Here is a 24,657-nt window from a genome sequence, read left to right on the forward strand (position 1 = left end):
AAATTTACACACCCTGGAGAGTGTTTCGAAAATCTCTGTTTTCGGGAGATGAAAATGCCGTTTCAGTGTGGACGGAAGGTCAAAACGAAGAGAAAAAGCTTTATTTTCAGAATTATCCGGCGTAGTGAGAACGTAGCCTAAACGTCTCTTAAAAGTCTCTATTGTATCTGCCTCTCCCAGCACTCCACTTCAGACACCCACCACTTAAAAAGAAAACCTGCCCATCAAGCCTTAAATGCATGCCCTCTGGTATTAGACATTTCAACACTGGGATAACTTATACAATATTGCTCTGTTTATGTTTGGGTATAGGGTCCTTGGGGTGAATGAGTTTCTATCTGAGTATACTGTATTTCCAACGGTAGGTAATAGCAAACCACCGTTGCAATTTGCTGAGAAAAGCATGGTCAAACTCACAAAATGTGTCACACAACAACAGCGTCAAGAGGATCTTCAAGACAATTCTGAAGATGTTTCGCACGATAGGATTGATTCTGGCCAGCAGGGGATTCCCGACCGTCATCAAGCTACTGCTCATAGAATTAAAGTAACACAAAAGAAAATTATTGCCACTTGGAATGTAAGAACCCTGTATCGAGCAGGAAGATTGGACAATATGATAAATGAAATGGAAAGACTAGAGATTAACATCATGGGAATTAGTGAAGTTCGTTGGATAGGTGCTGGAACATGTCAGATTAGAAATAGAACACGAGTTTATTCCCGACGACGGGTCTCGGCCTGAAACGCCAACTGTACCTCTTCCTAGAGATGCTGCCTGGCCTGCTGCGTTCACCAGCAACTTTGATGTGTGTTGCTTGAATTTCCAGCATCTGCAGAATTCCTGTTGATTACTAGTTTATTCTTGTGGGACATCCCATACTAATGGAGTAGGAATTCTTATGGATGAAAACATGGCAAAAAGTGTTTTAGGACATTGGGCAATATCAGAAAAAATGCTCCTTGTTAGATTCAGAGGACAACCATTTGATTTAGCAATTATACAGGTATATGCACCAACAGCAGATGGAACAAATGAAGATGTAGGTAAGTTCTCTTAAGAGCTTGAACAAGCAAAGGATGGATGCAAATCTCAAGATATTGTTATTGTCTTGGGAGATCTAAATGCTAAAGTAGGACAAGGTGCTGATGGAAATACCATAGGAAAATTTGGACTAGGGGAAAGAAATGAAAGAGGTGAGAAATGGGTAGAATGGTGCAAGATGAATAATCCGGTCATTATGAACACCTACTTTAAAAACCATCCAAGACGCTTGTGGACCAGGAACAGTCCAGGTGATAAAACCAGAAATCAAATTGACTTTATTACTATAAACCAAAGATTTAGAAACTCAGTGAGTCAATGCAAAACATATCCAGGTGCAGACTGTAATAGTGACCATAACCCAGTAGTATGTCATGTAAAAGTAAAACTTAAAAAACTAAAGAAGCAAAAACCTGAACAATCCCTTGACTACTTGCAGTTAATTAAAGAAGAAAACTTAAGACAAAAATTTACAATTGAAGTAAGGAATAGATTTCAAAGTCTAGAAATAGAATCTGTTGAAGATGATAGCAATCATGTAGAAATGAAATTTAACTCTCTGAAGGATGCCTTGGTAGAATCAGCAAAGTCAGTGATTCCTGAAAAAGAAAAAAAGCACAAAGAATAAATGGATGACAGATGAAATCAAAAATCTAATGGAAGAAAGGAGACGGAAGAAAGCAAATCCTATAGAATATAAGTCCTTAGATGAAAAAGTTAAAAGCTTATGTCAAAAAGCCAAAGAAGAATGGTTAAACCAGGAATGTGAGCAAATAGAAAGAATCCCTATTACTGATCTAAAAAGGTTACATCAACAAATCAAGAATATCGCTGGTAAAAAGCTCCTTTGTTCTTCAGGTGGATGTTTGAAAGCAAAGGACGGTACCATTATCATGGAAAAATATGAGATTATAAACAGAAGGACTGAGTATATTCAGGAATTGTTTAAAGACGATCGAGGCGAAAAACCAGAAATTAAGAAAAACATTGACGGTCCAAGTATTTTAAAATCTGAAGTTCGTAATGCAATAAATAAGATGAAGAAAGGAAAGGCAGCAGGTCCTGATGAATTAGTAATAGAACAAATTATTGCCCTTGAAGATTATGGAATTGAAAAACTTGCTGATTTAATCAATGATATTTATGAGACTGGAATAATACCAGAAGAGATGAAAAAAATCACTCTTCCTAAGAAAGCTGGAGCAATAGAATGTGAATTACATAGGACCGTAAGTTTAATAAGTCATATCACCAAGATACTTCTAAGAATTTTGATGACAAGAGCTAAAAGTAAGATACAAGCTGAAATAGGTGAAGAACAATGTGGTTTTGTGAAAGACAAAGATACAAGAAACACAATATTGATGTTAAGGATACTATCAGAATGAGCTATTCAAGTGCAAAATGATTTGTTTGTTTTTTTTATCGACTACACAAAAGCATTTGATAAAGTGAAGCACCATAAGTTATTTGAAATATTACAGAAAACTCCAGTTCTAGATTCGAAAGACCTCTGCCTAATCAGAAATCTGTACTGGGAACAAACTGCCGCTGTAAGAATAGATGGAGAAGTGAGTCAGTTTATGAAAATCAAGAGGCGTTAGACAAGGGTGTGTTTTCTCCTCTGATTTATTTAATGTGTACAGTGAAACAATATTACAAAAAATAAGAGATCTTGGGAATCAAAGTTGGCGGTGAAAACATCAATAATTTCAGATATGCAGATGACACTGTTAATTGCAAGTACGGGGGAAGAACTACAAAACTTAATTGATATAATTGTTGAAGAAAGTGCAAAAATGGGTCTATCTATCAATTGCAAAAAGACAGAATGTATGGTGCTATCCAAAAAGAAGGAGAATCCTATCTGCAGGCTGAGAATAAATGGGGAAGACATAAGACAAGTAAAGAACTTTTGGTACTTAGGAAGCTGGGTGATATCAGATGGTGGGTGTGACTTGGACATCAAGAGAAGAATAGGGATGGCAAAAGGCACCTTTATGAAAATGAAGGGTATACTGACCAATACTAAACTAGGCATGACAACCCGCCTCAGAGTACTGAAATGTTACGTTTATCCAGTTATGTTATATGGCTCAGAATGTTGGACAACATCTAGTAACATAAGGAAACGAATTGTAGAACAGAGATGTGGTTTTTGAAGAGAATGCAAAGAATATCATGGTCGAAACGAATATCTAACGAGAATGTCATGAACAGAGCAAACACAAAAAGAGAAATAATGTATGAGGTCATGAAAAGGCAACGTAACTTCATTGGACATGTGATTAGGAAAGAGGAATTAGAATGCATGGTAATTATGGGAAAGATGGAAGGAAAGAAAGCAAGAGGAAGACAAAGACAAATGATGATGGAGACAGCAGCCAGAGAATTGGAAATGAATACCAATGAATTGATCCACTTGACACGAAAAAGGAGTGTGTGGGCCATGGCAGTCAAAGCTCAAACTGGGCATGGCACGTGATAATGATGATGATACTGTATTTGCTCTATTGTATATGCTACCCAGTGCAATGAGAACTGCATGTGATTGCTATATCTTTAAACAACTCACAGAGTTTATAAGCTGGCAAACTACCCACCATGGATCAGAACTGAAGAAGCCTCTCGGATGAGTGGCAAAATGTCTTCTAGACAACACAGCAAGTGCAGTTGCTTTGAGTTACTATCTCCTCTTGAATTTCCTGCAGACTATCAACTCACTATGTCGCAAAAGTCCACAATCTTGTGATCAGCTTGTTCCATCTCCTAGCACCCAGACAACCAGATGCTAATATGCATTTGGTACCACCTTGGGAGCTCTGTGCAATACAGTAGTCATTTGATTTTGCTGCGAGTGATTGTTTGAAACATTTCCTTTTCAAAAGAAAATTACTTTCAATATAAACAACAGGAATTCTGCAGATGCTGGAAATTCAAGCAACACACATCAAAGTTGCTGGTGAACGCAGCAGGCCTGGCAGCATCTCTAGGAAGAGGTACAGTCCTGACGAAGGGTTTCGGCCTGAAACGTCAACTGTACCTCTTCCTAGAGATGCTGCCTGGCCTGCTGCGTTCACCAGCAACTTTGATGTGTGTTGCTTTACTTTCAATATAACCTAGATGTACTATATAATCTACTACTTGTTCATATATGTGAATTATTTAGGTTATCACATTTTTGAAGGTCAAGTCGAAATAGTATATAAAACTAATGAACTGAAAGTTGAGAGTAAATCAGTAAAAGCGAATGTCATTGCAAAATAGTAGTAAATTATTGGTGAAAATAGAGTGAGAATACAAATTTTAGAGAAGTCTTAGAATAAAGTTTATGTCATTGACATGCCATAAAATTTGTTTAGTGGTAGGAGTGCCGTGCAAGACATAAGAATTACAATAGAAACATAGAAAACCTACAGCACAATACAGGCCCTTCGGTCCACAAAGCTGTGCCGAACATGTCCCTACCTTAGAAATTACCTAGGGTTACCCATAGCCTTCTATTTTTCTGAGCTCCATGTACCAATCCAGGAGTCTCTTAAAAGACCCTATCATGTCCGCCTCCACCACTGTTGCCGGCACCTATTCCATGCACCCAACACTCCTTGTGCGGAAAAAAAACATACTCCTGATACCCTCTCTGTACCTACTCCAAGCACCTTAAAACTGTGCCCTCTCATGTTAGCCATTTCAGCCCTGGGAAAAAGCCTCTGACTATCTACATGATCAATGCCTCTCATCATCTTATACACCTCTATCGGGTCACCGTTCATCCTCCATCGCTCCAAGGAGAAAAGGCCGAGTTCACTCAACCTACTCTCGTAAGCAATGCTCCCCAATCCAGGCAACATCCTTGTAAGTCTCCTCTACACCCGTCTATGGCTTCCACATCCTTCCTGTAGTGAGGCGACCAGAACTGAGCACAGTACTCCAAGTGGGGTCTGACCATGGTCCTATAAAGTTGCAACATTACCTCTCGGCTCTTAAACTCAATCCCATGATTGATGAAGGCCAATGCACCGTATGCTTTCTTAACTACAGAGTCAACCTGCGCAGCAGTTTTGAGTGTCCTATGGACTCGGACCCTAAGATCCCTCTGATCCACACTGCCAAGAATCTTACCATTAATACTATATTCTGACCCATCATATTTGACCTACTAAAATGAACCACCTCATATTTATCTGTGTTGAAATCCATCTGCCAATTCTTACCCCATTTTTGCATCCTATCAATGTCCCGCTGTAACCTCTGACAGCCCTCCACACTATCCACAACACCAGGTGCCAGGATCCAGGGTGTTTCGGATCGCGTCCAAGATATGCTGCTGTGGGAGGGAGAACAGCCAGAGGTCGTGGAACATATTGGTACCAATGACATAGGTAGGAAAAGGGAAGAGGTCCTGAAAAAAGACTACAGGGAGTTAGGAAGGAAGTTGAGAAGCACGACCACAGTTCGGTTCCCACCCCCCAACAATTCTAGTTTAAACTCTCCCCAGTAGCCTTAGCAAACCTCCTCGCCAGGATATTGGTCCCCCTGGGATTCAAGTGCAATCCGTCATTTTTGTTCAGGTCATACCTGCCCCAAAAGAGGTCCCAATGATCCAAAAATCTGAATCCCTGCCCCCTGCTCCAATCACTCAGCCACACATTTATCCTCCACCTCACTCTATTCCTATAGTCACTGTTGCGTGGCCCAGGCAGTAATCCTGAGATTACTACCTTTGCGGTCCTGCTTCTCAACTTCCTTCCTAACTCCCTGTAGTCTTTTTTCAGGACCTCTTCCCTTTTCCTACCTGTGTCGTTGGTATCAATATGTACCACGACCTCTGGCTGTTCTCCTTCCCACTGCAGGCTATCTTGGACGCGATCTGAAACATCCCGGATCCTGGCACCTGGGAGGCAAATTACCATCTGAGTTTCTTTCCTACGTCCACAGGATCGCCTGTCTGACCCCCTAACTATAGAGTCCCCTATCACTACTGTCTTCCTCTTCCCTCTCCTACCCTTCTGAGCCACAGGGCCAGACTCTGTGCCAGAGGCACGGCCGCTGTTGCTTTCCCCAGGTGGGCTGTCTCCCCACCCCCCCTCCCCCAACAGTAGTCGAACAGGAGTACTTATTGTCAAGAGGTACAGGCACAGGGTATGCTCTAGTACCTGACTCTTACTCTTCCCCTTCCCTCTGCTGACTGTTAAACCACTTGACTGTCTCCTGTGGCCCCGGTGTGACCACCTGCCTATAATTCCTTTCTTTCACCTCCTCACTCTCCTTGACCAGGCGAAGGTCATCGAGCTGCATCTCCAGTTTCCTAACTCGGTCCCTTAGGAGCTGCAGCTCGATGCACCTGGTGCAGATATGGCCATCTGGAAAGCTGGGAGACTCCAGGACCCCCCCCACATCTGACAACGAGCACAGAAAACCTTCAACATATTATTCAACAAATATTATTTGTTGTACTAGCAAGCCTCCATATGTTGATGATATTACTCATTATTGGTTACATTTTGAATTTTCTAAATACTTTTTAAGTTTAATGTACTCAGGTATTTAATATGTACTTTCTACTTGTAGGATAATGAAGAAAGTGATGGGTAACAGATCGGGTTGCCCAACTCGTGGTGATAAGATAGTAGAGCTAATTTATATCGACATTGTTGGATTAACACAATTTAAGAAGACACTTGGGCCATCTTGGGTTCATTATCAGTAAGTATTACTCTTTACATTTTAATATTGGATGTTGAATTACAAAAGAACTAGTGTAGTGTGGTGAGCTCAGTTATCTTCTTTGTGATTTGCCTTAACTCCTTTTGTCCAACTTTTCCTACATGGTCCCTAATATCTTTGGGAAATTAAGACATCATGGGTTTGAAAATGTATCAAAGGTTCATTTTATTATCAAAATATGTATCCACATATAACTCTGAAATTCATCTTCTCCAGATAGTCTCAAAACAAAGAAACAACATGTAAGTCATTCAGAGAGCATCAGCACACCCACCAGCTCCACACAAAAAAGAACAGCATCTGATCATTGAGCCCCCCCACACAAATATTGAGCAAGAGCATTGACCCCCGAACACCCCTCTCCCACTCAAAAAAACTGACAGAACATCAACCCCCAAGCCCCCTGCCCTCACACAACAAAACGGAAAAGGAACAGGCAGTGAAAAACACAGTACAGGTTCGCCATCCGAAGGTACAGCATTCCTATGAAACGGTTCGTAAGCCGGAATATTGTAAAGCGAAGAAGCAGTTACCATTTATTTATATGGGAAAAATTTGTGAGCGTTCGCAGACCCAAAAAATAACCTACCAAATCATGCCAAATAACACATAAAACCCAAAATAACAGTAACATATAGTAAAAACAGGAATGATATGATGAATAAACAGCCTATATAAAGTAGAAATACTTCTGTACAATCATTGGCGCACTGTTCTCCGTAGCAAAAATCTCACACAAGCGCTCTTGGCAAAAACACTCTCTCCAGTAACCTTTAAGCTATGAAGCTGCTAAATTATACCAAATAACACATAAAAATACCCAGCCTATATAAAGTAGAAATAATGTATGTACAGTGTAGTATCACTTACTGGAATCAGGAAGACAGCGCAGAGCACTCTGATGATGGTGTGTTAGGCTTAGTCGTCGTAGGTTGGGGTGGTGCAGTGGCCCCCACCCTCCAGGCCGCCGACCGATCCCGATCTGCGAAGCATGCAAGGGTACAACGGTAGCCGGGATGAACCCAGCACATCTTTAAGAAAAAAGCCAAAATAAACAAGCTAATTAATTAGGTGCCGCCCAGTACGTCAATGTCGGCCCAGATTAGAGGCATTGCTGATTGCATCGCCTGTGATCTGGGCCGATAGTTACGTGCCGGGCAGCACCTAATTAATTAACTTGTTTATTTCGGCTTTTTTCTTAAAGATGTGTCGGGTGCGTCCCGGCTACCGCTGCATTCTCCGCGGCAATGTATCAGTCTGCGGCCTGGGGGCTGGGGTGGTGGGACACTGGGGTGTCATCTCATCAATCAGGGCAGGCAGGTCATCTTCTTCTATGTCTGCCTGACTCGATGTTGAAGGTCGAGGTTCGTCGTTTGCTGTGGCTGATGTGGAAGGCTTGAAGAACGACAGTATGCTTGACTGCTTAGCCTCGCGCATTTTTCTATCATATAGTTCGTTGTAAGCACTCAAACTATCTTCCAAATATGCCCTAAACCGACATACCCTTTCAAAATTAAAGTCGTACTTTTCTGCAATCACTGCAGTGAAAATCGCACGCAGTTGCTTCACGTTCAGTTCCTGGACAACTTCACTTTCGGTCCGTTCGCTACTGCATTCAGTTTTGATTGTTATTCTTTCCTCTTCCAATTGCATCAGCTCTTCATCTATCAGTTCTTGGTGATGGGATGCCAAAACCTCTTCAACATCATCTTCGTCAACTTCCACAAGCCAAACTCACTTTGTCCTTACTTCATTCACCACGATCAAAACGCTTAATTATGTCTAGTCTTACGCTAAGTGTAACACCCTTACGAGCTCTTTTAGGCTTTTCCGAAACCTTAGAACTCATCTTGCAAACGGCTGCTCACAGGCACGTGTTTCAGCAATGCCGGCAAGAATGTAGTTCCGAATCCGGGGGAGGAGCGGCTGCTCGGGGCGCGCGCTGCTTTTTTTTTTCGTAACAGTGAAAACACCTTCTGTTAGCGAAAACAGGGAACTAATTTTGGTCTTTTGTAACAACGAGGTTTTGTAAAGTGAACGTTGGAAAAGCGGGCGACACCTGTATTAAAAAACGTAAGTTCACAGTGTATAAATGCAGCAGTCCAATCCATAAACACAGAATCACAATACCATCCTCCGACTTGATGGATAATCACCCAAAAAGAGGGGCACCACATGAGGCAGGGAAGCCTGCCCACCTGCCCCACCGTGCCCTACAGCAGTACGCCACTCCGTCTCCGGCAGCAATCAAAAGGAAGGCATTTAGTGCTGAACTCTCACCCGCCCTCCACATCTCACCTTGATGTCTCAATTGTACTCAATACTTTAATTGATAAAATGGAGTCAAACATAGGTCTGTAAGTTTCTTCGCATCCAGGCCATGCGAGCACACGCTTGCTTCCCAGAATCTTCTCAAGCAAAGCACTGGATCACTCAATTGATCACCAAACTGTAAATCACAGGCTCTGACAGTCTCTGAAACACATTTAAGGTGAAAAACAGATGGAAAAGAAATAAAGTAGACATCAGGGATATCAATCCTTGATTTTAAATAACAGTTGACTTGGCATTAATTGCTATTTTCTGACCATCCATTGTTTTATGAAAGGATTCAAGCAATTTAAATTATTCTGAGTTTTTGACTTCAGCCTTGAATTACAGACTCCCAAACAACTAAAATTGTTTCTGTTTGCTTAATCATTTAAAACATATATGTCTTGCTGGCAAAGCTCATAAGTAATTGTCCATAAAGTTGGCAATACACAGCTTTGTTTTTTCAACAACTGCAGTTCTTGGAGTGATAGTAACTACTGTTATCTTAGGTAGCATTTAGATTCATCAGCAGTGAAAGAACAATATATTTCTAAGTCAGACTGGGAACCTTCAGGTGGCAGAGCTTATATACACCTGTGACCTTGTTCTCTATGATTAGGGTTGTGGGTTTGGAAGGTGACATTGGATTAATGTTGGCAAATAATTGCATTTGCAGAAGGTTTGCATTTCAACCTTGGTGCACCAGTATTCATGATGGTGGCTAGGGTACCAGTCAAGTGGCCTTGATAGTTTTGACCTGATTGAATGCTGTAACCTATTCATCTGCCTGAGTGGAGCATTTAACTTATGCTTCTGACTTGTGCCTTATTGATGATGAAAAGGTTATAAGGTGTCAAGGAGTGAATTACTTACCAATTCAGAGGATTATAGGCAACTGTTGCTTCTGGTTATTCATGATTCCCCAGGTGTTGACTGCACCACTGCGTTCACTTTTCTATCCCCTATACTGTAACACAGGAACCAACACACTTGCTTCATCTACAGAAGGTGGTACATAGGTAGAACTCACAGCAACAGACTGCTGGGGGACTAGGTATGTGTGGAGAAATGAACAATGATCATTACAGTATTTCTGTTGAAAGAATTGCCAATGTATCACTGTGTAGTCTGTTCTAGAATTGTAGCCTCCCGGCCGTCGAAAGGTTATAACATATTTCAAAGTCAGATGGGTGCGTAATTGTAATTTGATTACTCTACAGTTTGTATTGATTCATCATTAAGTTTCCTGGTCATCATTATTTTACAAGACCTCATTGGAGAACCATTTCTCCTTCATTAACAAAAAGCTCAGGAGGAGATGTACTTCTTGCAGCAGTTGGTAAAATTCCATCTTTGCCAGAATATACTGATGCAATTCTCCACTACCACATAAAGAGCATTCTCGCATCAGCCCTCTGCCTGGTTTGGTGCGGCATTCTTTCACAGTATACGAAAACTACAGCCAACTGTCAGGTCAGCAGAAAAGGTCAGTCTACCATCATTGCAGGACTTCTACATGTCCAGGACAAAAATTTAGGCAGGAAAATCATTGCAGTCAATACCCACCCTACACACTACTTTTCAAAAACTCCGTTCTGCAAAGCGCTATAGGGCTATTAAAACAAAAATGTCGTGCCATCTTAAAGTTTCTTCCCCTCAGCAGTTCATCTAATCTAATCAACCATTCCAGTTAGCTCTGCCCCACCCCCTTGATCTGTTTATCTCTGTCATTGCACTGTAAGCACTTTAAATCAATTTTTGATGCTGTTTATATTGGAAATATGTGTATTAGGCACATTTTATTCCATATCTCTGCTGTAACTTCTAACTTTATTTTATATAATCCTTTATTCGTTATAATTTTTGAATGTTTGTTTTGTTGCATGTCACACCCTGACAACACAACACAGCAAATTCCTCATTCTTATAAATTTATATGGGGAATAAAGCTGATCCTTGGTTACTTGCAAGTTTAATTTGCCTGTAAAATTGCTGCTGCTGTCAAGATGTTGTTCAACAGTGCTTAAGAAAGTTGATGCTATCAAGTTTGGCAAAAGGATACACTGCAACCTTGGCAGGGTAACTAAGGTGCTTTGTCCTTTTTTCAGGCTGCTTCATGTGCTTTGAGTTGCATTTGTTTACATATAGAAAATTGTTCTTGTGATTGAAGTCAAATTTATTCTGACAAATAGAGAACTTTTTTTTACAGACCTGATGTCCCTTATATCTTTGAGATTTGTGTGGTTAGCTTCAGAATGCTTTATCTCATAGTAATTAAATTCGAGGCAAGGTTGTGATTCTACTGGATCCTGTGAGTTCAGTCTCTGAGGCCGACATGCGAGCATCCTACAGGAGAGTGAACCCACAAAAAAAAAACAGTTAACAGGGTACCTGGCCGTGTACTAAGGGCCTGTGCTAATCAGCTGTCTGCAGCGTTCACTCAGATCATTAACCTCTGGGTTCAGTAGTCTGAGCTACCCACCTCCTTCAACCAGGCCTCAATCATACCAGTGCTTAAGAAGAACGTGTAACCTGCTTCAAAAACTATTGTTCCGTAGCGTGATGTGCTGAAGTGTTTTCAGAGGTTGGTGATGAAACACATCAAATCCTGCCTGAGAAGCGACTGGGATCCGCCCCAGTTTGCCTCAGAAAAGGTTAGAAACATAGAAAACCTACAGCACAATACAGGCCCTTTGGCCCACAATGCTGTGCCGAACATGTACTTACTTTAGAAATTACCTGGGGTTACCCATAGCCCTCTATTTTTCTAAGCTCCATGTACCTATCCAGGAGTCTCTTAAAAGACCCTATAGTATCCACCTCCACCACCATCGCTGGTACCTATTCCACGCACTCACCACTCTCTGTGTGGAAAAAAAATCTTGCCCCTGACATCTCCTCTGTACCTACTCCAAGCACCCTAAAACTGTGCCCTCTCGTGTTATCCATTTCAGCCCTGGGAAAAAGCCTCTGACTATCCACATGATCAATGCCTCTCATTATCCTGTACACCTCTATAAGGTCACCTCTCATCCTCCACCGATCCAAGGAGAAAAGGCTGAGTTCACTCAACTTATTCTCATAAGGCATGCTTCCCAATCCAGGCAACATCCTTGTAAATCTCCTCTGCACTTTTTCTATAGTTTCCACATCCTTCCTGTAGTGAGATGACCAGAACTGAGCACAGTACTCCAATTGGGCTCTGACCAGGGTCTTATATAGCTGTAACATCTCGGCTCTTAAACTCAGTCTCACGGTTGATGAAGGCCAATACGCCGTATGCCTTCTTAACCACGGAGTCAACCTGCGCAGCAGCTTTGAGTGTCCTATGGCCTCAGACCCCAAGATACCTCTGATCCTCCACACTGCCAAGAGTCTTACCATTAACACTATATTTTGCCATCATACTTGACCTGCCAAAATGAACCTTTGATTGAAGGTTGATAGTTTTTGATTAGTAAGGGTGTCAAAGGTAACAGGGAGAAGGCAGGAGAATGGGGAAGAGAGGAATAATAAATCAGCCATGATGGAATGCAGAGCAGACTCGATGAATCAAATGGCCTAATTCTGCTCCTGTGTCTTATGTCTTGCCATTGACCAGTTGAGAATGTTATCCAAAACAAGGAATGTGGTTATGAAGTGCCTCTGTGAGCCGTGATTTGTGAAGTTGGGTTCCCAGCTAATGGTATGATGCTCAGCTGCACCCTGAAAGTATTAATAAATTATATCAAAGGATCGAATAGTTTCTATCCATGTTTGATGGTAGAAATGTCAATTGTGAGCTGAAAGCACAGACTAAGTAGAACGGGAGAATCTGATTTAGTGAGAATACAGGAGAGTATCAGATGGGAGTATAATGTAGAAAAAGGTTGCGTTACTCATTTTGATTGTAAGGATAATATCTGTCAAGATAATGTCATTTACATTTGCCTGGTAAGATTTGGTGCATGGAGGTGGAGACGTGACAATCTACAGCAGAATGTTTTCAGAAAAAAGTGGCTTGTTCCTTACAGTTTTCCGTACCAAGTAAGTCGCAGGTTTCGTGATGGCACACATTTTTAATCAGTTCTACATACAAAAAGGAAATAGCCCAACTGTGAGGTGTTTTATTTGAAAACAAATTCGTCATTATCTGAAGCTGACAATTAAATATTAAAAAAGCTAAAAGACAAAACACAAGTGCTAATTAGCAAAGAATGAAACCATTTAGTTCGGGTCTCCGTTAAATGAAGAGCAAGGAGAGTATTAATAACCCCTTTTGTTTAAAAAAATGCCCAGTTGTAATACCATGGCCAATTCCAGACACCCCACATTATTAGGAAAGACACCCAAGTATTTGGGTGGGCAGTAAAGGTGACTTACTAGAATGGTATTGAATAGAAAGACTAATTATGTAAATAGGTAAAAGAAAGCTGATGTTTTCCATTGTTAAGTACTTCGAAGGATTTTGATAATTTAAATGAGAAACTTCTTAAAGTTGGCAAAGGGTCAAAAAGCAGCAATCCCAAGTTTTAAGGTAATAGGTAAACCTGAAAGGAAAAGGGAAAAGCAACTTGCCTTTTTGTTTTTATCAGAAATGCAGTGTAGTGATGAAATCAAATTAAACATTACCTTTTGAATTATCAAATGAAATTGGTATATGAAGCTGAAAGCTTTGTCGTGGTATGGGGAAAATGCTGTATCTACATGTCTATGCCAACACTTTGAAATATTTCCCTGACTGCCTATCTTATATAATTTATTGTTCTGTGATTGTTCTTAAAGGAAAAAATGTATTTTATTTTTGCTAAATAACTAATTGGCAAAAGTGTCAAATGCCTTACCCTTTATAAATCAATCGCTTCTTTCTCTAATGTTTCTGTCATAGGTGCAAGGTAGGTAAGAACAGCTGTTGATGTCACATAGGTGTACAAGATAATTGGGTGATCCCTTCAGTGGGAGGCATATCAGCTAACAGAAAGGAATATTAAAATAAAAAACAAACCTGGTAGCCACTCTGTATATGCTGTGATATTCATTGTTTGCAGCAACAGGACAGTGCACTTCAAATGGCATTGTGGGCATTTGCCCTCATTTATGTTAAGTAACTTTTTCCACATCGCTAAATGTATCATAAACATTTTTAATAACAGTGAGGTTCAAAGTATTTTGTTACAATAATATTTTGATTTTCAAAATAGGATGTATCTGTCTTGTTTTTTTAACAGAATTTTCATGATGTTTATTTATAATTCACTTCTCTGTGATTTCTTTCATCGTGCTCCAACTCCTCCCCACAATCACCCTTTCCTAGATGCATGCTTAGAGTGCTGGATTCCTTCGGCACAGAGCCAGAGTTTAACAGTGCTCAATATGCTCAGTCTAAGGGTCACAAGACACCATGGGGTAAATGGAACCTTAACCCACAACAGTTCTACACCATGTTTCGTAAGTAATCAATTTAACCTGATTCATTTTGCATGGATCTACTCAAAAATGGAAAAGACATTCAATTTCGGGTCATTATGAAGTAGTCTGTCAAATTCAGGTTTTAAAACTGCTAATAAAATGTAAGGATTAAACTGGCAATTAAAAATCAGTACATTAAACAGTCTTGTCCATGGCAGTTGGTTAATACCTCCAGTATATTTATCTTGTTAATATATGTAGGTAATTAAATCTAAACTGCACAGTTGATGGTAAAATTCTGAAAATAAACTGGGGGCAACTAATTTTGTCACCTGCATTTACTTTTCTCTCTAAAGAACTATGTGTGTGTGTGTGTGTGTGTATACACACATACCAAAATTTACAAAATCTCATTGTAGAGGTTGGCATGTTTATGATAAGCAAATGCAATTTATGGAGAATTTTATATGATTAACTGTTTAGACCATGTCTGCTGGAATATCAGAGTCATTCAACACCATAGTTCCACCCACGCTCAACAAGAAGCTCAGAGACTTCGGCCTTGACCCTGCCTTGTGCAGCTGGATCCTGGACTTCCTGTCAGATCGTCAGCAGGTTGTAAGAGTGGACTCCCTCACCTCCACCCCTCTGACTCTCAACACAGGAGCTCCTCAGGGCTGTGTACTGAGTCCCCTCCTTTACTCCTGTATACCCATGACTGTATCGCCACCCATAGTTCCAATCCGCTAATTAAATTTGCAGACAACACTACATTGATTGGCCTTATCTCAAACAAAAACGAGGTGGCCTATAGGGAAGAAGTCATCTCTCTGACACAGTGATGTCAAGAAAACAACCTCTCCCTCAATGTCGCAAAAACAAAGGAGCTGGTTGTGGATTACAGGAGGAATCGAGACGGGCTAACCCCTATTGACATCAATGGATCTGGGGTTGAGAGGGTAAACAGCAAGTTCCTTGGTATTCACATCACCGAGGATCTCACGTGGTCTGTACACACCATCTGTGTGGTGAAAAAGGCGCAACAGCACCTCGTTCACCTCAGATGGTTGAGAAAGTTTGGTATGGGCCCCCAAATCCTGAGAAGTTTCTACAGGGGCACAATTGAGAGCATCCTGACTGGCTGCATCACTGCCTGGTATGGGAACAGTACCCCATTTAATCGCAGGACTCTGCAGAGAGTGGTGTGGACAGCCCAGCGCATCTGTAGTTGTGAACTTCCCATTATTCAGGACATTTACAAGGACAGGTGTGTAAAAAGGGCCCTTAGGATCACTGGGGACCCGAGTCACCCCAACCATAATCTATTCCAGCTGCTACCATCCGGGAAGTGGTACTGCAGCATAAAAGCCAGGACCAACAGGCTCCAGGACAGCTTCTTCCACCAGGCCATCAGACTGATGAACTCACGCTGATTTAAGTCAGTTTAATTCCACTACATTACATCTCCAACAATGCGTAACATAAGCTTCATAAATAGCATCTCTTCAAACTATATGTATTTTATTTAGCTTCTAATTTATAAAATGTTGGACAATTTTTATTACTAAACTGCAGCACTAGAACAAAATAAACTTGAAATGCTGGAAATTCTGGTCATCCCGCTTCAGGAAGGATGTGGGCGCTTTAAAAAGGCACACAAGAGGTTTACCAGGACGTTGCCTGGATTGGAAGATAAGACTTATGATTAGAGGTTGGACAAATTTGTATTGTTTTCTCTGGGCATCTGATGCAGTGGAGAAACATAACAGAAGTTTATGAACTTTTAAGACGCACAGACAGGATAGAGAGTCTTTTTCCCAGGGTATTAGAAATATCAAATAATAGGGGACATGCATTTAAGGTGAAGGTGATTTTTTTTTCACACACAGTGGTACATTCACGGAATGGGCTGCTAAGGGTCGTGGTGGAAGCAGATACAGTCGTGGTCTTTGAGGGACTTTGAGATGGACACATGAATAGTCAGGGATTGGATTGATACGATCCAGGTGCAGGAAATTATATTTAATTTAATTTGGCATCTTGGGCCAGTGGACCTGGACTGCAGTGGTCTGTCTGCTATATCTTCTGAAGAGCTGATATTTTTTACTTCGTGACTTACATACTGGCATATCATCCAGCAAGGAGTCTCCTGGGTGAGAGAGATTTAAAAAAATTCAAACTACTTGAGTTGTAAATCTGAAAATCAACTTCCAACCTTTGAAGATTTTAAAAATGATTTTGGATGAACTCAGTGGTCAAACAGTCTGTGAAGGTAAAAAAAAAAACAACTGCATATGGAATATTGATGCATAGTTCCTTGAAAGTGGCATTATCAGACCATAAGACATGGAAGCAGAACTAGGCCATTTAGCCCATCAAGTCTGCTCTGCCATTCCATCATGGCCGATCCCAAATCCCACTCAATCCCATATACCTGCCTTCTCGCCATATCCCCTGATGTCCTGACCTGTCAGGAAATTATCAACTTCCGCTTTAAATATACCCACGAACTTAGCCTCCACCACAGTCTGTGGCAGATCATTCCATAGATTCACTACTGCCTAGCGAAAAAAATTCCTCCTTACCTCTGTTCTAAAGGGTTGCCCCTCAGTTTTGAGACTGTGCCCTCCAGTTCTGGATACCCACATCATGCTTTATCTAGTCCTTTCAACATTTGGTAGGTTTGATATCACAGAAAACAGGACAGGCCAAAGACTAACACTGACAGAACCACATAATTATAACATATAGTTTTAGCAGAGCAAAGCAATACCATAATTTGATGAAGAACAGACCATGGGCACAGTAAAAAAAAAAGTCTCAAAGTCCCGAGTTGATCGACTCCTGAGTCCCCGATAGCAGGCGGCAAAAAGGAGAAACTCCCTGCCATAAACCTCCAGGCACCGTCAACTTGCCAATACCTTGGACGCAGCCGACACTGAGTCCATCCGTCCGAAAACTTCGAGCTTCCGACCAGCCTCTCCGATACAGCCTCCCGAGCGTCATCCTCTGCCGAGTGCCTTCGACCTCTCCCCGGCCGCTGAAACACGTAAAGCTGAGGATTTCGGGGCCTTCAGCTCCAGAGATTCCGGTTACCACACCCAGTAGTAGCAGCAGCGAAGCGGGCATTCCAAAAGTTTTCCAGATGTTCCTCCGTGCTCTCACGTCTGTCTCCATCAAATCAGAAATGGTCCCCTACTTGACAGATAACAGACATCACCGAAGTGGCCATCTTCTCCCCCCTCCCTGGAACGTGTCTCGACAACTGGCGTCCTGTTGCACCCAGCTCAATTATAAGCAAATGCTTTGAGAGGCTGGTCAAGGACTACATCTGCAGCTTACTACCACCCACACTGGACCCCTGCAATTCACCTACCGACACAACTGATCAACAGATAGCACAATAGCCACAGCACTTCATACTGTCCTTACACACCAGGAGAAGAGGGATGCTTATGTGAGAATGCTGTTCTTGGACTGCAGTTCAGCATTCAACACCACAATTCCCTCCAGGCTCGACAAGAAGCTCAGAGACCTCGGCCTTCACCCTGCCTTGTGCAGCTGGATCTTGGACTTCCTGTCAGATTACTGGCAGGTGGTAAGAGTGGGCTCTCTCACCTCTGCCCCTCTGACCCTCAACACTGGAGTCTGTGTCCTTTGCCCCTTTCTTTACTCGTTGTGTACCCATGACTGTGTCGCCACCCACAACTCCAATCTGCATATTAAATTTGCTGACAACACTATACTGACAGCCTGATCTCAAATAATAATGAGGCAGCCTACAGAGAAGAAGTCATCACCCTGTCTCCAGTCCTCCTGTAGTCCACAACCAGTTCCTTTGTATTTATGACATTGAGGAAGAGATTGTTTTCTTGACACCACTGTATCAGGATCCTTTTCTGGTTGGCTGCCAGAGACTATTGGTGTACTGCAGTGCTTGATGTTGGGACTGATTTTTATGCTGTATATCAGTGATTTAGATGATGGAGTAGATTGCTTTGTTGTCAAGTTTGCAGATGATACGAAGATTGGTGAACAAGCAGGTAATGTTGAGGAACCAGCTCGACTGCAGAACAACTTAGACAGATTAAGGGAATGGGCAAGATAGTGGCAAGTGATATATGTTGTTGGAAAATGCATAGTCTTGCACTTTGGTCAAAGAAATAAGTGTGCAGACTATTTTCTAAACAGGGAGAAAATTGGAAAATCTGAGATGCAAAGGAGCTTGGGAGTCCATATGCAGAACACCAAGAGAGTTGAATTACAGGTTGAATCGGTGTGAGGAAGGCATATGCAATGTTAGCATTCGTTTTAAGAGTTCTAGAATGTAAGAGCAGGGATGTGATGCTGAGGCTTTGTAAGGCACTGGGTGAGGCCTCACCTTGAGTAGCATGAAGAGTTTTGTGCTCCTTATCTAAGAAAAGTTGTGCTGGCATTGGGAGTGTTCAGAGGAGGTCCACAAGGATGATTCTGGGAATGAAAGGGTTATCATATGATCGTATGGGAAACATTTGATGGCTCTGGGCCTGTAGTTGCTGGAATTTAGAAAAACGAGCGGGGATCGCATTGTAAACCTTTTAAATGCTGAAAGTACAAGACAGAGTAGGTCTGAAAAGGGTGTTTCCCGTGGTGGGGAGTTTAGGACAACAGGGCACATCATCAGGTTAGAGGGGCATCCATTTAAAATAGAGATGCAGAGAAATTTCTTTAGCCGAAGGGTGGTTAATTTCTGCAATTTGTAACCATAGGCAGCTGTGGAGGCCATGTCGTTTGATGTATTAAGGCAGAGATTGATAGGTTCTTGATTGGACGCAGCATTAAACGTTATGGGGAGATAGCTGGGAAATGGGGAAAAAGTGAGGACAGGTGAAAAAAGATCAGCCATGATTGAATAGCGGAGCAGATTTGATGGGCCAAATGGCCTAATTCTCCTCCTGTGTCTTATGATATGAAGATAGGTGAAGTGGTAGGTAGTCTTGAGGAACCAAAGCAATTGTAGCAGGACTGAGACAAATTGGAAGAATGGGCAGAAAAGTGGCAGATGGAATACAGTGCAGGGAAATGTATGGTGCATTTTGGTAAAAGGAACAACAGTGCAGACTATTATCTAAATGGGGAGAAGGTTCAAACATCAGAGGTGCAGAGGGATTTAGGAATCCTTGTACAAGACTCCCAGAAGGCTAAATCACAGATTGAGTCTGTGCTAAAAATGGAAAATACAATGTTGGCTTTTATTTCAAGGGGGATAAAAGAGAGAATGCTGAAGTATATTTGATTGGCCAGGGCATTAAAGATTATGAGGAGAAGGCCACATAGTGGGGATGAGGAGGGGAAGAAAAAAAGCATCGGCTATGATTGTATGGCGAAGAAGACTTGATGGGCCAAATGGCTTAATTCTGCTTCTATGTCTTACGGTCTTATGGTTTCTTGGTTAAGAAGTCCAACACCCTGTTGTACTATTGTCCCACGGACTTCAGTGAACAAACTCCTACTCCTTGGTCTAAATGCACTGTGGTGTATTTCAACCAAAGAGTAGGAGTTTGTTCCCTAAGGTTCGTGGGACAATGGTGTTGAATGCTGTGCTGAAGTCCAGAAACAGCATTCTGACATAATCGCCCCAGTTTTCTAGGTGGATCAGGGACAGGTATATAAGAGATGCTATGACATCTGTCAGAGAGTGGTTCTGTCCGTCAGCATATTGGTGAGGTCCAGTGTGGCAGGAATGGAGTTTTTGACATGTGCCATTATCAGCTGTTCAAAACCTTTCGTGATGATTGGCGTCAGTGCCACTGGGCTATAGTTGTTTAGCTCTAAATGTTTAGAGTTCTTTGGTACAGGGATGATGGTAGATGATTTAAAGCATGTGGGGGCAACTGCCTGAATGAGTAAAGTGTTGAAGATGTCCGTGAAGGCAGCAGTGAGCTGGTGTACACATTCCCTGATCTGTGATGTTTGGCCAGGCCTCCTTACAGGATTGACTCTCTGCAGAGTCCTACTCACGGACAATGGCTGCTGACCTGGAAATGGTGTAGCTTTTATGACTGATGTTGTGTTGTCTTTAAGCTTGCATAAAAGTTGTTTAGAGCTTCCGAGAGGAAGGTGTCATTGGTATAGTCAACACAGTTTTTCCTTGAATAATCAGTATTGCTCTTTGGTGCCCAGCCACATATGCTGGGGATCATTATCAGACAGGTAGGTGTTCTTGAATTTTTTGTGTGTTGGCAGTGTTTGCTCTCCTGATGCATAAGATGAGGTTTCTCCTGGCTGCTCTGAGAGCTGTTCTATCTCCAGACTTGGAGGCAGTGTCCTGGGCTTTTAGTAGGGAATACACCTCTGCATTCAACCAGGGCTTCTGCTTAGGCTGTGAGATAACCATTCTTGAGCTATCAATGGCATCTACACACTTACAGATGTAGCAGGTGACATATGAGACATACAATATTCCTTGAGGTCTTTGTCTTCTCATTTGTGATGGCCTCCTTGAACATCTGCTAGTTAGTTCATTCAAAATACAAAGGATGGGACACAGGCTGGTGGATAGGCAAAATCAGATGCAGAAGGGAATCAGTGAATAGGGAGGGGTAAGAGTGGTCCCTACTGCAAGCAGCAGTGTTGGGTGGGGTAAAGTTTTCATGCCCTCAGTCATTTCAATAACTTCAAATTCACTGGTCCCAACCAGCTCAACTTTACATGAAGTTTCTTACACCTTAATCCCTCATCAGGAAGGTCTTCTGTTTTTTTTCTGGAACTAAGCTCCAATCTGTTCTCTTCCATTAACTCTTATCTATTTGGCCGAACCTTTCTTTACCCCATAACTTCTCTTTCTATTCATCATCTTTGCTCTCTCCTACTCCCAATCGGATTCCACCTACCATTCTCTGACCCACCTTTCTCTTGTTCTACTATATACTGGCAAACTTTCTTCTTTCCCTCCCAATCCTGATGAGGTTCTTAATCCAAAATGTTGAATTTAACTTCCACTCAATCTAAAGCCAAATTATTGTGCAATATTCCAAACAAGAATCCATAGGCCTTTTCCTGACATGTCATGATCTGACATTGTTTTCAGTCTGTAAGATGAAGTGCAATCCAATTTGCATTTTAATTGTTTTTTGAATTAGTCCATTAAATCTTTTTGCTACTTTAAAGTCACTTTTTTCTTGCTGTTTTGCAGTTTGAATCTTCTCACTAATTTTCAGCTGTAACCTATGGCTAATCAAGTTAATCTAATTATAGATAAATTCATTGTTGTAATTTTCAGAGGAAGGAATGAGTAGGTTGTATTGTAAAACTTTGAATGGTACTGTTACAAAAGGATATCCTTTCATTTGGAAGCTGGAAGAAGCAACTAAGGTATTTATTTATTTTGAACAGAATAGTTCAAAATAATGTGAACCGAAAACGTTGAAGTAAAAATCAGAGTAACCATAACTTGAATCTGTATTTATTTTTGTAGAAATAAATATCTTTCTGAATAAATGACTCAAGTATTGCTCAGCTGATGTACCTTGATTTTATCTTTCAGTTCCTCAACAATAATATTATCATTAGAAGAATTGTTGGTGCTAGAGCCATGCAGGGATATAAAGTGATAAGTACAGGGAGCACCCACTTTACAGGGAGGTTGCATTTATAGAAAACAGTTTTTGAATTACAATTTTTCATAGCACAAAGTCACTTCATCTGCCTGGGCATCAAGAAATAGGAGATTTTGTGTTTACTTACATTCTTCAACATAGATTCTGTAAGAGCAATTTTTATTTAGTATCTCGAAGTTTTGTGTGGTAATTGATGAATTTTGTAAAGGCAAACTTCTGTTACCCAAACTGCCATTCCACACAGGTCTCATCTATGTTTCATTGCATTGGCAAATAGTCCAGCGTTGAGTAATCTTTGTGTTGCTTCAAAAGCATAAATGGTGATAATTGAAGTTGTGCTGCTAATAGATAGAACAAATAGTAAGTTCCCTTTAAGCTATACTGATAGGATGAGGAAAACAAATATGAGTTATTCACTGTGGTCTGTAATCCATTTGATTGTGTTGGGTGTTGCCACAAAAAGGTCACCAGCTCTGCCCCAACCCTTAGCACCAAAAAAAGCAACATTTGGTGAATTGATGATGGGGAACAAGGACATGGCAGACCAATTGAATAACTACTTTGGTTCTGTCTTCACTAAGGAGGACATAAATAATCTTCCGGAAATAGTAAGGGACAGAAGGTCACGTGAGATGGAGGAACTGAGGGAAATACATGTTAGTGGGGAAGTGGTGTTAGGTAAATTGAAGGGATTAAAGGCAGATAAATCCCCAGGGCCAGATGGTCTGCATCCCAGAGTGCTTAAGGAAGTAGCCCAAGAAATAGTGGATGCATTAGTGATAATTTTTCAAAACTCATTAGATTCTGGACTAGTTCCTGAGGATTGGAGGGTGGCTAATGTAACCCCACTTTTTAAAAAAGGAGGGAGAGAGAAACCGGGGAATTATAGACCGGTTAGCCTAACATCGGTGGTGGGGAAAATGCTAGAGTCAGTTATCAAAGATGTGATAACAGCACATTTGGAACGCGGTGAAATCATCGGACAAAGTCAGCATGGACTTGTGAAAGGAAAATCATGTCTGACGAATCTCATAGAATTTTTTGAGGATGTAACTAGTAGAGTGGATAGGGGAGAACCAGTGGATGTGGTATATTTGGCTTTTCAAAAGGCGTTTGACAAGGTCCCACACAGGAGATTAGTGTGCAAACTTAAAGCACACGGTATTGGGGGTAAGGTATTGATGTGGATAGAGAATTGGTTAGCAGACAGGAAGCAAAGAGTGGGAATAAACGGGACCTTTTCAGAATGGCGGTACTAGTAGGGTACCGCAAGGCTCAGTGCTGGGGCCCCAGTTGTTTACAATATATATTAATGACTTAGATGAGGGAATTAAATGCAGCATCTCCAAGTTTGCGGATGACACGAAGCTGGGCGGCAGTGTTAGCTGTGAGGAGGATGCTAAGAGGATGCAGGGTGACTTGGATAGGTTGGGTGAGTGGGCAAGTTCATGGCAGATGCAATTTAATGTGGATAAATGTGAGGTTATCAACTTTGGTGGCAAAAACAGGAAAACATTATTATCTGAATGGTGGCCGATTAGGAAAAGGGGAGGTGCAACGAGACCTGGGTGTCATTATACACCAGTCATTGAAAGTGGGCATGCAGGTACAGCAGGTGGTGAAAAAGGCAAATGGTATGCTGGCATTCATAGCAAGAGGATTTGAGTACAGGAGCAGGGAGGTACTACTGCAGTTGTACAAGGCCTTGGTGAGACCACACCTGGAGTATTGTGTGCAGTTTTGGTCCCCTAACCTGAGGAAAGACATCCATGCCATAGAGGGAGTACAAAGAAGGTTCACCAGATTGATTTCTGGGATGGCAGGACTTTCATATGATGAAAGATTGGATCGACTAGGCTTATACTCCCTGGAATTTAGAAGATTGATGGGGGGATCTTATTGAAACGTATAAAATCCTAAAGGGATTGGACAGGCTAGATGCCGGAAGATTGTTCCCGATGTTCGGGAAGTCCAGAACGAGGGGTCACCATTTGAGGATAAAGGGGAAGCCTTTTAGGACCGAGATTAGGAAAAACTTCTTCACACAGAGAGTGGTGAATCTGTGGAATTCTCTGCCACAGGAAACAGTTGAGGCCAGTTCATTGGCTATATTTAAGAGGGAGTTAGATATGGCCCTTGTGGCTAAAGGGATCGGGGGGGGGCGGTATGGAGGGTAGGCTGGTACAGGGTTCTGAGTTGGATGATCAGCCATGATCATACTGAATGGCGGTGCAGGCTCGAAGGGCCGAATGGCCTACTCCTGCAGCTATTTTCTATGTTTCTGTGTTTCAGGCACAAATTCAAATCATGGTCAAATTTTGATCTGGCTGTGAAAAATAATGCTGTTACAAAGCTGCAGTGTTTCCACCCACCAAAATGCTTCTGGCAATTTGAAGACAACAATACAACTTAAATTGTATTGAAAGCACAATAAAGTTCCTTGAAATCAGTGCTAGCATTTGTTTGAAGTTCACCCTTTCATAAGTCATGAGGACCTATTTGTGGGTGCTTCAGTTTTGAAATCTCGCCTCAGGCAGATTCATAGACAAATTGTCTGGGATTAATGTACATGATTATGATAGTTGA

At 41.6% G+C, this 24,657-nt stretch overlaps 1 protein-coding gene across 2 annotated transcripts in view; it reads left to right on the top strand.

The window, feature by feature from the left end:
- Positions 1-24,657, top strand: part of mgat5 (alpha-1,6-mannosylglycoprotein 6-beta-N-acetylglucosaminyltransferase) — a 212,321-nt gene that overhangs the window by 154,098 nt on the left and 33,566 nt on the right. For both annotated transcript variants that reach the window (XM_072262149.1, XM_072262150.1), the window contains exons 9-10: positions 6,617-6,751; positions 14,379-14,512. In XM_072262149.1, the coding sequence (XP_072118250.1) occupies positions 6,617-6,751; positions 14,379-14,512 (269 nt within the window). The remainder of the gene's footprint in view (positions 1-6,616; positions 6,752-14,378; positions 14,513-24,657) is intronic.

Source organism: Mobula birostris, chromosome 6 (assembly GCF_030028105.1).
Source record: "Mobula birostris isolate sMobBir1 chromosome 6, sMobBir1.hap1, whole genome shotgun sequence".
Taxonomy (NCBI): Eukaryota; Metazoa; Chordata; class Chondrichthyes; order Myliobatiformes; family Myliobatidae; genus Mobula; species Mobula birostris.